The sequence below is a fragment of the Gouania willdenowi genome, chromosome 8, assembly GCF_900634775.1.
Source record: "Gouania willdenowi chromosome 8, fGouWil2.1, whole genome shotgun sequence".
Lineage (NCBI taxonomy): Eukaryota > Metazoa > Chordata > Actinopteri > Blenniiformes > Gobiesocidae > Gouania > Gouania willdenowi.
In genome coordinates this window covers 12189761-12202524 of record NC_041051.1, presented here as the reverse complement: position 1 = coordinate 12202524, position 12764 = coordinate 12189761, and the positions used below count along the sequence as shown (strand labels likewise).

The window sequence follows — 12764 nt, the reverse complement described above, 5'->3', positions numbered from 1 at the left end:
CTCAGCGCCCTCTTCACCACAACAGTCCGATACAGCGACCACATCACTGCTGACGCCGCACCGATCCGTCTATCGATCTCACGCTCCATCCGACCCTCACTCGTGAACAAGACCCCGAGATACTTGAACTCCTCCACTTGAGGCAAGGACTTTCCATCGCTATTTATATTCTATGTTATTTTCAAGGGTAATGGAAACGCAGCTATCGCTATTGCAGAGGTGAAAATCACCCTAACATGTGCCTGTAGGAAAAAGTGGGCTTTGGAGTAGTGGAACATCCACACCTTCTAAAGCATCAGAGAAGATGCTGAAGCGAACCCAGAACCCAAGACATGAAAATAATGTAAATACGTTTGCTTGGCTGAAAATCATCCACTGATAGTGTTCTTAATCTAGGCTGTAATTAACCCATGAAAAAACACAGTAGCCAATTTATACAACTGATGTATTTTACACTTTAGGCTAAATCCAGAGAGACAAAGCAAAATTACTCAACTTGCGACTATCATCAATTACTTTATTATTAAAAAAAAAAATCAAAAAAAAAAAATGGGCATTAGTGCCACAAAACTTACAGATATCATTTAGATAATAGAAGTTTAAGTAATATTCTTAGATTTATTTGACTGAAATAACTTTATATTTATTTGACCAAACGAATACTAAACCAAAAACCATTTCTAATGACAAAAACTGCATTTGTGAAAATCATCACCTATTTACCTATCTGTGTAGAGTTTGTGTAGTGTTGGATACAAAGTTCAGCTTAAAGAAAAATTTATTATTTTAATTTAATTTTAATAATGAGGTCAACAACGATGGACACAGAGGAACCTACATGGTTTCATGCGCTTCACGAGAAGTCAATCCCTGAGGAGCAGTGCTTTACGGTTGCTTTCAACATTAACTCTAGAAAGCACACGAGGCTTTCTGAGATTGGCTCAAACCAACCAGATGAAAAATGTGGCTGAATGATTTGCTGTAGATGACACAATTTGTTATGGTAGAGTAAACTACTCACACTCACAGGGCAGTGTTCACTGGTGAATGTCCAGTAACAACTAGAGCACAAATGCCATCAGACTCTGCTGTTTACAATCTCTGAACTTTGAGGTATGATGCTTGAACTTTTTGCCAAGGAACCACTTCAGTTAATATACCAGCAGGTAAAATGGACTTGATTAAATTTGCTCAAATTTGTGCGGCAATTTAATTTGAAACAGGTTCAATGTCTAGATGAAAAACTGTCAGGGGTGTAAAGATATAATATATGTAACTGATGTATCCTACTCAAGCAGAAGTACTGTTAGTTGATTAAATTGTACTGAAGTACAAGTACAAGTAAGTCATACATATAATACTCAAGTACAAGTAAAAAGTAGCGCAATGAAATAGTACTCAAAGTAAAAGTTACTGGTTACTTTCTACCACATTACCACAAACACACATTCCAAAAGATTACACAATGTAACCTTATTGTCTAATGATTTACATCTGTTTTATATCCACACAGAAACAAATCAAGCACCTCCAGTTATGGTTTAACCCAACTGTTATTCATAGTCATAGCGCCACCTATTGGTTAAAGGAAATCATAGGCATTATATTTGCACAGAACAGTGAAGGAAAGTTTGTGATATAAAGATCATCTCAACATACACCACTTCCCGACATGCGTGGGGTTGAGAGGACCAGTTCATTGTTTTTTTTTTGTTCTTCGCACCAACTACCAAGTTAAATTCCTTGTGCTGTTTTTAAAATGTACTTGGCGAATATAAACCTCACTGATTCTGATTCTGATCATTTTAAAACAAAAAATAATAATTTGCTCAGTAACGGTTGGGTGTAGAAATGTCATGGATTACTTTACTTCTTTTAAAACATACTGTACTTAAGTACAAGTGAAATTACTGGTTTAGAAATACACTCAAAAAAGTACAAGTACTTATAAAAGCAACTCAATTCCAGTAACGTGAGTACTTACATCAAGATGGCGCTTCTCCGTGGGCGTAGTAGCGTTGGTCCCCGAGTCAGTTTATACTTCATTTTTGTACTTTTAGTTTTGCTTTTGTCTTGTCGTGTGCGTTTTGTGAGAGCTAGTGTTAATTATGACCGGGACACTCTTTTTCGGCTGAGAGAACTAAGTCACAAGGGGCATTTTGATATAAGTGTCCTGGATCCCTTTCCAGAGCTGCAGCTCCACGCTGAAGTGCCGCTGGGACAGGCCACAGCAGCGGGATTTCCTGAATGGATTTCCTCACGGACAGATCACAGGTGGTTAGGATAGGAAAAAAGGTCTCTGCAGAGATCACAGTTAGCACGGGAACCCCACAGGGCTGCTGCCTCAGCCCAAAACTCTTCACCCTATACACATATGACTGTGTCTCCCCACATGACAACAACACCCTCATTATTCAGTATGCAGACGACACAACCATCCTTGGCTTCATCAGAGATGGAGATGAGATTGTACACAGGGACCTGGTCCACAGGACAACTGTCTACGGAGAGGACAATGACCTTGTTCTTAATGTAGAACAAACAAAAGAACTCACTGTGCAGTCACTAACTAACTTAACTTAGGTTATATTTGATTATTTATCTTTTTGTTGAGTATACTTATGTCCTTTCCTTGTTTGCACATTTACTTATACTGTCTAGGCTGATTTGTTGTTTTTTGTATTTGTGGTACATGCACAAGAATTCCATTGTACCTGTTCTTTTTTGGCATGTGCATATGGCAATAAACTTTATTCTATTCTTTTCCATTCTCTTCTACTTGTATTCTATTACTTCCACCTCTGAAAACTGGCATAACCCTCAGGAGTCAGACCATCAACTTCCTAATATGAAAACAAGCGATACTGCCTGTCATCAAATGAGATCACAGGGAATTTCGCTTTTTTATTTGAAGACATGATTGCAGATCAAAAGGATTCAATTCTAAAGAAAAAGCAAAAGCAAAAGCAGCTAGGAGCAGTAGAGCATGTTAAAGGTTCTCATCAGGAGCTGTATCATGGAGTTTTATGTCAAATCCACACAAAAAGAAAAAAGCATTGCAACCAGTTCTGCTCATGGCTAAATTTAGACATTTTAAAATGAAAAAAAAAAAAGCATGATTGACAATCCACAGTAGTCAGCACAATCTATTTTAGAGATAGTGGGTTTCTATTCTACATCACATTTCTATGACACAATGTGTCCTTGATAAGGTTATTATTTCCTACTGTACTTGTGTGTATATTCATCTGTGCATGACTGCATGTGAGTTTTCCCTTGCCACCTGTTCTCCACAGGCTGATTATCATCCAGTTCCATATCAACTGCCACTCACTCTATTCCCCACTGACATCTTCTTATAAGCAGCAACGCTACACCTATACTGAGGAAAGCTATATTATAGAAAGTGTTCACTGGTTTCTTCAACCATTATATTTTGTGCAGTGATGGTTGAAAATTTAATGTAGAACATGCGTCACAATAAAGGTCAATCGGAGGATTTAATGGAAGGTTAAATAGTACCTAAACCCCCAAAAAACTGAAAACAAATGTATTTAGGCATGAAGTAGTGATGTTGACTGATTCTTCACCAACTCTTGACATTGTAGCATAGTCCCTCCTATCTTGTTTCCTATACACGTTTACTTAACCCCATGATTAAAAATGTCTGATACCTTTTTCTTAAATGACAGAATGCGCTGTTTTCAGTCATTATGAGTTTCTGTGAACGCTCAGATGAGCGGGTCCATTTAAATGTTGTCACCACAAGGAATTGTGGGGCAGCATTATCTGGTCTCCTTTGGTAAGGGATGCATAAGTGCTTCCTAGGCTAAAGGAGGTTATAAAGGAAGCATTGAGCCTCCTTTCCTTAGCTTAAAGAGAATTGGAACACTCCTTATCATGGCCGCCACTTAAATACTTCCGGGGGTTAAGGAAAAGTGGATTGGAAAGATGATAGGAGGGACTATTCAATATTTACATTTTTGTCTGATTATGGTTTGTGAGGTGTTGGTGATTTTTTACAACATGAACCGCCACTGTTCGCCCTGCCTCTCAAATAAAAACTAGCAACGGTCAACTGCAATCTGTAGTGAGTAGGTTGGGTTTAGAGAATCTCCAGCATGTCAGTCAAAGCTTTAGGGTTTAGTTACTCTTTAAATATAAGTTTGTTTTTTTGTTTTTGTTTGTTTGTTTGTTTGGTTTTTTTTTTTTTTTAATTTTCACACTGATATAAACTTTATAGTAAACCATGTGTGAATCGTGTGCTCCATGGCTAAAAAACTGCAACTGTTGCTGTTCAGTACTGAACTGCTATACTCTATTGTAATATTAGACTTGACAGACCCTGACCTATTAGTCATTGATAATATGCACTTGGTCTTATCTTCTAAATCAATCTTAAACTGTGACAAAAATATATATATTTAGGTGATTTGCTCTTTTCCTTAGTTTCTGTCTCCTTTTCTCCTGTCCCCATCCCCCACTTTTCTATCTGCAGGAAAAATATTTTTTGATTCCAGTAAAATATTAATGTTTGAGTCGTGGTGCTCGAGCCATAAATCATACATCTAAAAACTGGGAGAGGGAAAGAGGCATACGAAAAGAAAGACAAAGAAAAGAACTCGAGCTGGAGCTGGAGAGATCGAAAATGTGTCAACATAGAAGAAAGAGAAAGCATGATTTATGTAGTATCAGCCACAGGTGAGGCAGATAAATAGAGACAAAGGTTGACAAAGGAAAACAGTGTATGGCTTATTCTGAGCTGGAATCACTTCGCTGATAAGGACTCGGTTATGAACTTTGAAAACAGATTTTTGTGACACAAAAGTAAGGCAAAGCGATAGAAGAGGTTTTTTTCAAAAGGGATAAATTGACCAGATTGAGAATGTTTCAAATCTAGCAAGAATTGGGTTTCAAGAAGAATTGTGTATTCAGGAAATGCCCAATTGAATGTTTAGGACCAATTTCAACATTTAACAAAAACGTGCATATATGTCCCCAGACGCCATGGCATTGTGAGGACAATTGGATGCTAGCATGAGATACAACACATATTGCATTATTCAAAGGTCAATGAGTATAAAAGATTCATACAAGTCATTTTGTTATGCTTGTAAGATGACAGAAAAAATCAGATTAGGAATTCTAATTTTGTTAAACCATCTATTCTACTGGTGTAGTGAAGCAATATAGTTTTTATTTATGATTTATCCACTGGACAGCAGCGCAGCAGCTAGCATTGGAGGAACTCTTTCTCTCCAGCTTTTACTTGTTCACAAACTTTGTATCTGGTATCTAGTATCTTGGCCAGTTTTACAGTTATGTGTTGAGAAGCAAGAGAGAAAGTTGAAACAACTCCGTTCACTCCAATGGTTTGGTTTTATTATAGCAATGACGGCTCATGGAGCCTCACATTTTGTCCCGGAAATGATCAGTTTACTATTGTAGCCAATGGAAGGGATCATTAGCAGATACACAACATTTACTTCACACAGTTTTATCGACCCACATAGGTTTTTTTTTTTTTTTTCAACAAACAGTAAACTTTTTAATTGTGTTGTTTGTAGAAAAAGTCCAAATTAAGTGTTTGAATATGATCGCCTCACAGATTTTTTTTTATTGTTATAATCCTGATTTTTTTTTTTTTTAGATTGCTCCTGCTGACTTTCGCTAACCATTTCTTTCTCCTCTCTGGTTTGGTTGGGAAGCCATATATTTTCACTCCTTTTTCAGAGCGATTGGAGCATCCCCATGAAGCACAGCAAACCATGGTGGCAACTACATGCAAGGACACCACGCATTAAAGGCTCAAACAAACTGCATTGACTGGTTGACAACCATGAATAGTGTGGTGACTACTGGAGAGTCAGTGACAGCTCGGAGAGACAGCAACCGGGGAAGAATGGGCTGGCAACCCAATCTGTGTTCTCTGAGAGGAGGACTCCCAACATAGCTTAGATGAACTTTATGGAAAAATACCCCCAGGGGTGCCCGAGAGGGGGGGAGGATGAGCATCCCATCCGGATCGATACAATGGCAACAGACCTAAGCTTTGAACAATCGATTACGAGCAAGCAGTGTACATGCGGAAAAATCTGCAAGAATATCCACGGCCTAAAGATCCACTGAGCGAGGATGAAGTGCTCATTGGGAGCAGAAGCAACACAACGCACAGGTTCTCAACCTGGTGAGACACAGGAGGGGCCAGGCCTGGAATCACCCCATAGTGCCCGGAACCTCCAAGTGTTAGAAGCTATTCCCTTGAGCATCAAGTCTGACAGGAGGTGGATCAAATGGCCGGCAGCTAGCATGACTTCAGAATGGAAGAAGTTTGATGATGACGTAGACCAAATTCTGGAGGCAACGGTAAAGGGGGAGGCTGACAGGAAGCTACAAGGCTTGACAACAATCATTGTCAGTATTGCAGCTGAGCGGTTCGGGGAGGAGGAGAAGAAAAGATCCGGAACAACTTACTCTAAAAATCAAAGAGCTGTGAGGATTCACAACATCAGGAAGGAGATGAAGGTACTGAAGTCCCATTACAAGGAGGCCGTAGACGAGGATCGCTCTGGCCTGTCTCAGCTAATGTGCATCCTACGGGAAAAGATCAGGGTGCTCCGCCGGGCTGAGTGGCATCGGAGGCGGTGCCGCGAGAGAGCCCGCAAGCGCGCAGCCTTTATCTCCAACCCCTTTAAGTTCACCAAGGATCTGTTGGGGCAGAAGCGCAGTGGTAAACTTGCATCCTCGCAGGAAGAAATAGACCAACACCTGAAGCAGATGTACAGCGACCCTGCAAGGGAACAGGAGCTTGGAGAATGTAACATCCTAATAGACCCCCCTGAACCTGAGGTGCAGTATGACACATCTGAGCTGCAGCTAAAGGAAGTCAGGGATGTTGTTCGCAATGCAAGGGCAGGCTCGGCTCCGGGACCAAGTGGCACTTCATACAAAGTGTATAAGAACTGTCCCAAACCCCTGCTGCGTCTGTGGAAAGTCCTCCGAATTTTCTGGAGAAGAGGGAGGATCCCAGATCAATGGACAGTAGCTGAAGGAGTGTGGATCCCAAAGGAGGAAAACTCCACCCAACTTGACCAGTTCCGCATCATCTCCCTGCTGAGTGTTGAGGCTAAAATCTTCTTCAGCACTGTTTCCAGACGGCTGAGTACCTACCTGGAACAGAACACCTACATCGATACATCTGTCCAGAAGGGCGGTCTCTCAGGAATGCCAGGCTGTCTGGAACACACTGGTGTGGTGACACAGCTGATCAGGGAGGCAAGAGAGAACAAAGGCAACCTGTCAGTGCTATGGCTGGACCTGGCTAATGCATTTGGCTCCATTCCACACAAGCTGGTTCAGCTCACTTTGACAAAATATCATGTCCCGAGCAAGTGCAGAGACCTCATTGCTGATTATTACACCAATTTCAGGATGAGGGTCTCTTCGGGAGCAATAACATCACATTGGCACAAGGTAGAGATTGGTATTTTCACAGGGTGCACTATCTCTGTGACACTATTTTCCCTAGCCATGAACATGCTCATCAAGTCTGTTGAGCCAGAGTGCAGAGGACCCCTATCGAAATCCAGACAGCGGCAACCCCCCATCAGGGCATTCATGGATGACCTCACAGTCATGACGGAATCAGTCTCAGGCTGTCGGTGGATTCTGAAGGGACTCGAAAAGGTAATGGACTGGACCCGGATGCGATTCAAACCAGCCAAGTCAAGGTCCATGGTGCTGAGAAAAGGAAAGGTAAAGGACAAGTTTCGTTTTAACATCACTGGCACAGCCATCCCAACCATCACAGAGAAGCCAGTCAAGAGTTTGGGCAAGGTTTTTGACAGCTCCTTGAGAGACACAACTTCTATCCAGTTGACCTGCACTGCATTGGATGGCTGGCTGAAATCCGTGGGCAAGTCAGGACTCCCGGGAAAGTTCAAAGCCTGGGTATACCAACACGGCATTCTACCCAGGATCCTGTGGCCCCTCCTTGTCTATGCAGTCCCCATCTCAACAGTGGAGAGCTTAGAGAGAAGGGTAAGCAGCCACCTCAGGAGATGGCTTGGATTACCGAAGTGCCTGAGCAGCCTTGCTCTTTATGGGAACACTAATAAACTGCAGCTGCCCTTCAAATCCTTGGAGGAGGAGTTTAAGGTCACAAGAGCCAGAGAAGTGGTTCAGTACAGGGACTCACGTGATCCAAAGGTGGCTAAAGCAGGGATCAAAGTGAGAACTGGAAGGAAATGGAGGGCAGAGAACGCAGTTCAAGAGGCAGAGGCAAGGCTGCGCCAGAGGAGCCTGGTGGGAGTGGTGACACGAAGCAGAGCTGGGCTAGGCTCCTTTCCAACTCCCCAAACAAACACCAGTGGGAAGGAAGGGCGCCGCCTTTTCCAGGAGGAGGTGAGAGCTGCTGTGGAAGAATCAAGAACCATCAAGGCAGTGGGAATGAAGCAACAGGGAGCTTGGACAAGATGGGAGAACGCGGTCGAGAGGAAAGTGACTTGGGCTGAGCTGTGGAAAGCCGAGCCCCACCGCATCAAATTCCTCATCCAGGCAGTGTATGACGTACTCCCAAGTCCATCAAACCTGCACACATGGGGCGTAGCAGAGACATCAGCATGCTCACTGTGTTCCAAGCGAGAAACTCTGGAACACATTCTCAGCTGCTGCACCAGGGCACTTGGAGATGGGCGGTATCACTGGAGGCATGACCAGGTTCTTAAGACCATCTCTGAAGTTATCAGCGAAGGAATTGTGTACGCGAAGCGTGCCCGACCCTCCATCGCCTTTGTCAGAGCTGGGGAGCAGCCAACCCCGGCCAGAAGGACCTCTGCAGGAATCCTAACCTCTGCAAAAGACTGGCAGCTGTTGGTGGATCTTGAGCATCAGCTGAAGTTTCCTGGCCACATCGCAGTCACCACCCTGCGACCAGACATTGTCCTTGTGTCTGAGGCCAGTAAGCAAATAGTGCTGCTGGAGCTGACCATCCCATGCGAAGATCGCCTGGAAGAAGCCTTTGAGAGGAAGCTCTCCAAATATGCAGGACTGGTCAGTGACTGCCAGCGGGCTGGTTGGAGAGCAAGGTGTTTCCCAGTGGAGGTTGGATGTAGGGGATTTGCAGCCCGTTCCCTAACCAGAGCACTCAGCTGTTTGGGCATCGAGGGAGAAAGAAGGAGGAGAGCCATTCGCAGTACCACCGATGCGGCAGAGAGGGCCTCAAGATGGCTGTGGCTCAAGAGAGGAGAGCCAGGGAGTCATGGTAGCTAGTTAGCCATCTGGACACGAGCCGGGGCCTGATCAGCCACGGCTGGGTCACCTGGAGGAGGGCGTATTATGTTGAAAAACCCGAAACGCCCGATGAGACCAGGCACATAACTGATGATGTGTCCAGAGGCATCAGTAGATGTATGTACACAGCATGACAAGATGTTTCTGACTTTGGTAGACATTTATTTAATGAATTTATCTTGGTACATAAGTGCATAGTAAAATTCTAACGTCTATTTTTATATATGTATGAACATAATAAATATGTTTTCAATTTGTCCTGTCTGAATGTGGTGTGTTTATTGATGACCCCCTTTTTTCGTTTTTAAAGAAAATTAAAGAAAATACATCCTGTATACATATTAACACATTTTTAACCAAATGTCAAAAAAGCAGATAAGCTAGCTGTTTACACTAATCATGAATACAAATTTAAGTTAGAAAAAAAACTATTTATGGAACTACACTAACATATATTGCATATACACATACATATGACGGTGTACTGTATACATATTGTAAATCACTGCAGATATTTAGAAAAAATGATCGAAAATCCCAGTTATGTCACTAGGAATGAATGGATTTGAATGGCCTGCCACTAATTTCCGGGACAAAATTCAGTCTTACATCACGTGACGGTCAAGCATTTTGGACTTCTGTTGTCGCAACTCTTTCTCTATACATCTATACGGCTCTGGTTTGAAACAAGCATTTGTTTTTCTTATGGTAATTGTTGGAAGAATGGTTGCTGTTTTGAACTGAGAACAAATCCATGAATAAAAATGAACTGGTGATCTTGAAATTACTCTTTCCAATGATTTTATTCTCCTAAGCTTCTGCCGTTTATGTGATTACAAATTGTAACAATTTGAAGCAGCACTTATTACTAAGGCAAGTTTATTGTTTTTTTTTTTTTTACTTTACAAAAAAGCTGCCAAGTGCTTACACTGGAGTCATAGTCATAGTCAAAACAAACATACGTATAAAACACTGTTTACGCACTTCACAAGCCACAGAAATATCCTGAACCAGAAAGAGATTCAATAACTAAACATGGTTTGTGTTTCCTACCTATTGTAATACACACATGTATGTACACCCCCCCTCCTTCTCTGCTAGTGTGTTGGTATTAATGCTGACATGCTGTACCTCCTGGCTATGTGCTTACCCTGTTTTCTCTCAGACTTGTAAGTGAAAGCAGATCACAGACTGCCAAAAAAGAAAAAATCCACATATAGAATAAACATTAAACACATCTGTCCCTAGAGCAAGGTTAAAGGCAAAATATATATTCAATTAAATGATTGTTTCAGAATCTCACAGTGTATATTTGTGAACCCGTATCATGTCTGTTAAAGCTTAGCCTTTGGCCGTCTATTGCATGACGCTACATGCAGATTGTTTGTTCTATAAGAAAAAACTGTTTGTTATACATTTGTTAGCATTAGCTTCAGTAGTTACTGGAAGCCTTGGGCCAAAATGGAATGAAGAGATAAGGCCTGCTTTTTGATCTTCAAACATTGTCAAGGTTCTCTAACAGAAATTATTTATAGGAATATAATGGTACTGTTTTGAGACAAATTAAAAGCAAAAACAAGAAACAGTTTATTTCTTTCTTTCTTTCTATTTTTTTTTTCATTTGGCACAATATGTAAACAAAAAATCTCATCCAGATGGTTGAATGCTGAATACTTTTTTTAAGTCCCTTTTTTGGAGCTGATCGGAGCACTGCACATTTCTCTGTCAGCTGTTTGAGAGACAAATAACTTTGAAGCACGAAGCAGAGCTAACCAGGTTCTTGTTATAAAAATGTAATGCAGTGCCTCCCTTTTTGTATTTTTATACGTGGAATTAACATACAGAATTAACCTGCAAACCCTTTATTAGCCCTTTTTTTTTTTTTTAATGACTGCAGATATCAGATATATTGTCAAAACTGCTACTTTATTGCTGTGATTGTCCTCAAGAGTTAAAATGCATAGAACAAACCCAAAATAAAAAGTAAATGAGGCTCTGTCATTCAACAATTTCAAGCTTTAACCCAGGTTTAAGCAAAAGTGCAACAGCAACTTCACAGTAGCTTAAATTTTCAGATAAATAAATCAGATAACTGCATATTTTACAATATATAACATTACAATTAAAAAAATAATAAACTCTTCCCTTTGCATCTCAGCATAGTGCAAATAAAAAATGAAACATGCCTGTGACACACATAAAGCCTACTCATAGGGTAAACACATGTAAACAAAGAGGGGGCTGGCTCACATCGCGCAACGGTAACCCACAAGGATGGAAAAACTGTCCGAAAAAAACTGTTGTGGGGAAAAAATAATAATAATATTATATGATGTCTCTATTTTTTTTTAACTCAAATTTGCTAGATAAAAAATTGTTTTTATCTACAAATTCCATAAATCAATTGAATCAATTTTTTTGCCCAGCCCTATTATGTACTATAAAACATGTCATATTTATTCATGACAACTGCTATCTATCTATAAAGCAAGGAATCTCTGTCTGTCTGTCTCTGTGTGTTCCTCTAATATCTCTACGAATCAGGCTCAGATTGACCTGAGACTTTCAACATGGCTGCTGCTAAGCTCAAATGTGTGCAACATTGGATTTGTTTTGGCTGCAATGATAACGTTAACAAATTATTTCATAAAAATGTCCAACGGGAGCGGACCATTTTATGAAAGTTTAGAACTGATGACATCTTCACTGTGGATTGAGCAATTCCTGGCCGGGTTAAAGGCAGCCTGTGGGGGCACCAGAGCCAATCGCTCTGTGGGCAGCGGAGCAGAGGGCGGACGGTGTCCGGCCGGGGGCAGGCTGTCCCGGGCAGAGGTGTGTGTGTGTGTAATTTACATCCGCCCTGTGGCGTCCTGGCCGTCAGAGCGCCAACACTCCGCTGGAGTGGCTTCACTTTTTGCTTGCTTTGGGTGAACCGTGTGCGTAGTGTTTACAAGGTCAGTTTCAAGAGGATTGAACTTTTATTCTGAATTAAAGAGGAATTAAAGCTCCCATGTAAACCATCCATGAAAAAGCTACTTAACCTCCCACTTTTCTATAGCAAGACATACTTCCTACGAGCACTGCACCAGTAAAACCAAATAATAAATACAGTTGGAGCATATACTACTTAAAACAGTTACCACCTAAATACCAGCTTAAAATTTGTATTTGAATGGTAAAAACATTTGTACAAGATCCAAGCATTCTGTGTCGCAGCTATAGATGAGGAGAAAATCAAACCATTTGGAAGTTGGTAAATTCAGTGACGTCTACGTATATGACTGGATTGATCATGGAAGGAAGCAAAATAACCAATATATCAGTCCGATATATTGGCGTAATGGCCGATATGCAATACTTAACTTTAAAGCTGATATAGGCCGATAACGGGCCGATAATATTGTGCACCCCTAGTTTGGATGCTCTGGGTGATATATTTGTGTAGTTTTTCTCAGTAGTCCCTTTGTGTCCTC

General features: G+C 41.2%; 1 protein-coding gene across 1 annotated transcript; it reads left to right on the top strand.

Moving 5' to 3' along the window:
* The first annotated feature begins 6135 nt into the window (after positions 1-6135).
* Positions 6136-9270, top strand: LOC114468234 (uncharacterized). Its single transcript, XM_028455013.1, has one exon. It carries the CDS (start codon positions 6136-6138, stop codon positions 9268-9270), a length of 3135 nt encoding a protein of 1044 aa, XP_028310814.1.
* The last annotated feature ends 3494 nt before the right edge of the window (positions 9271-12764 follow it).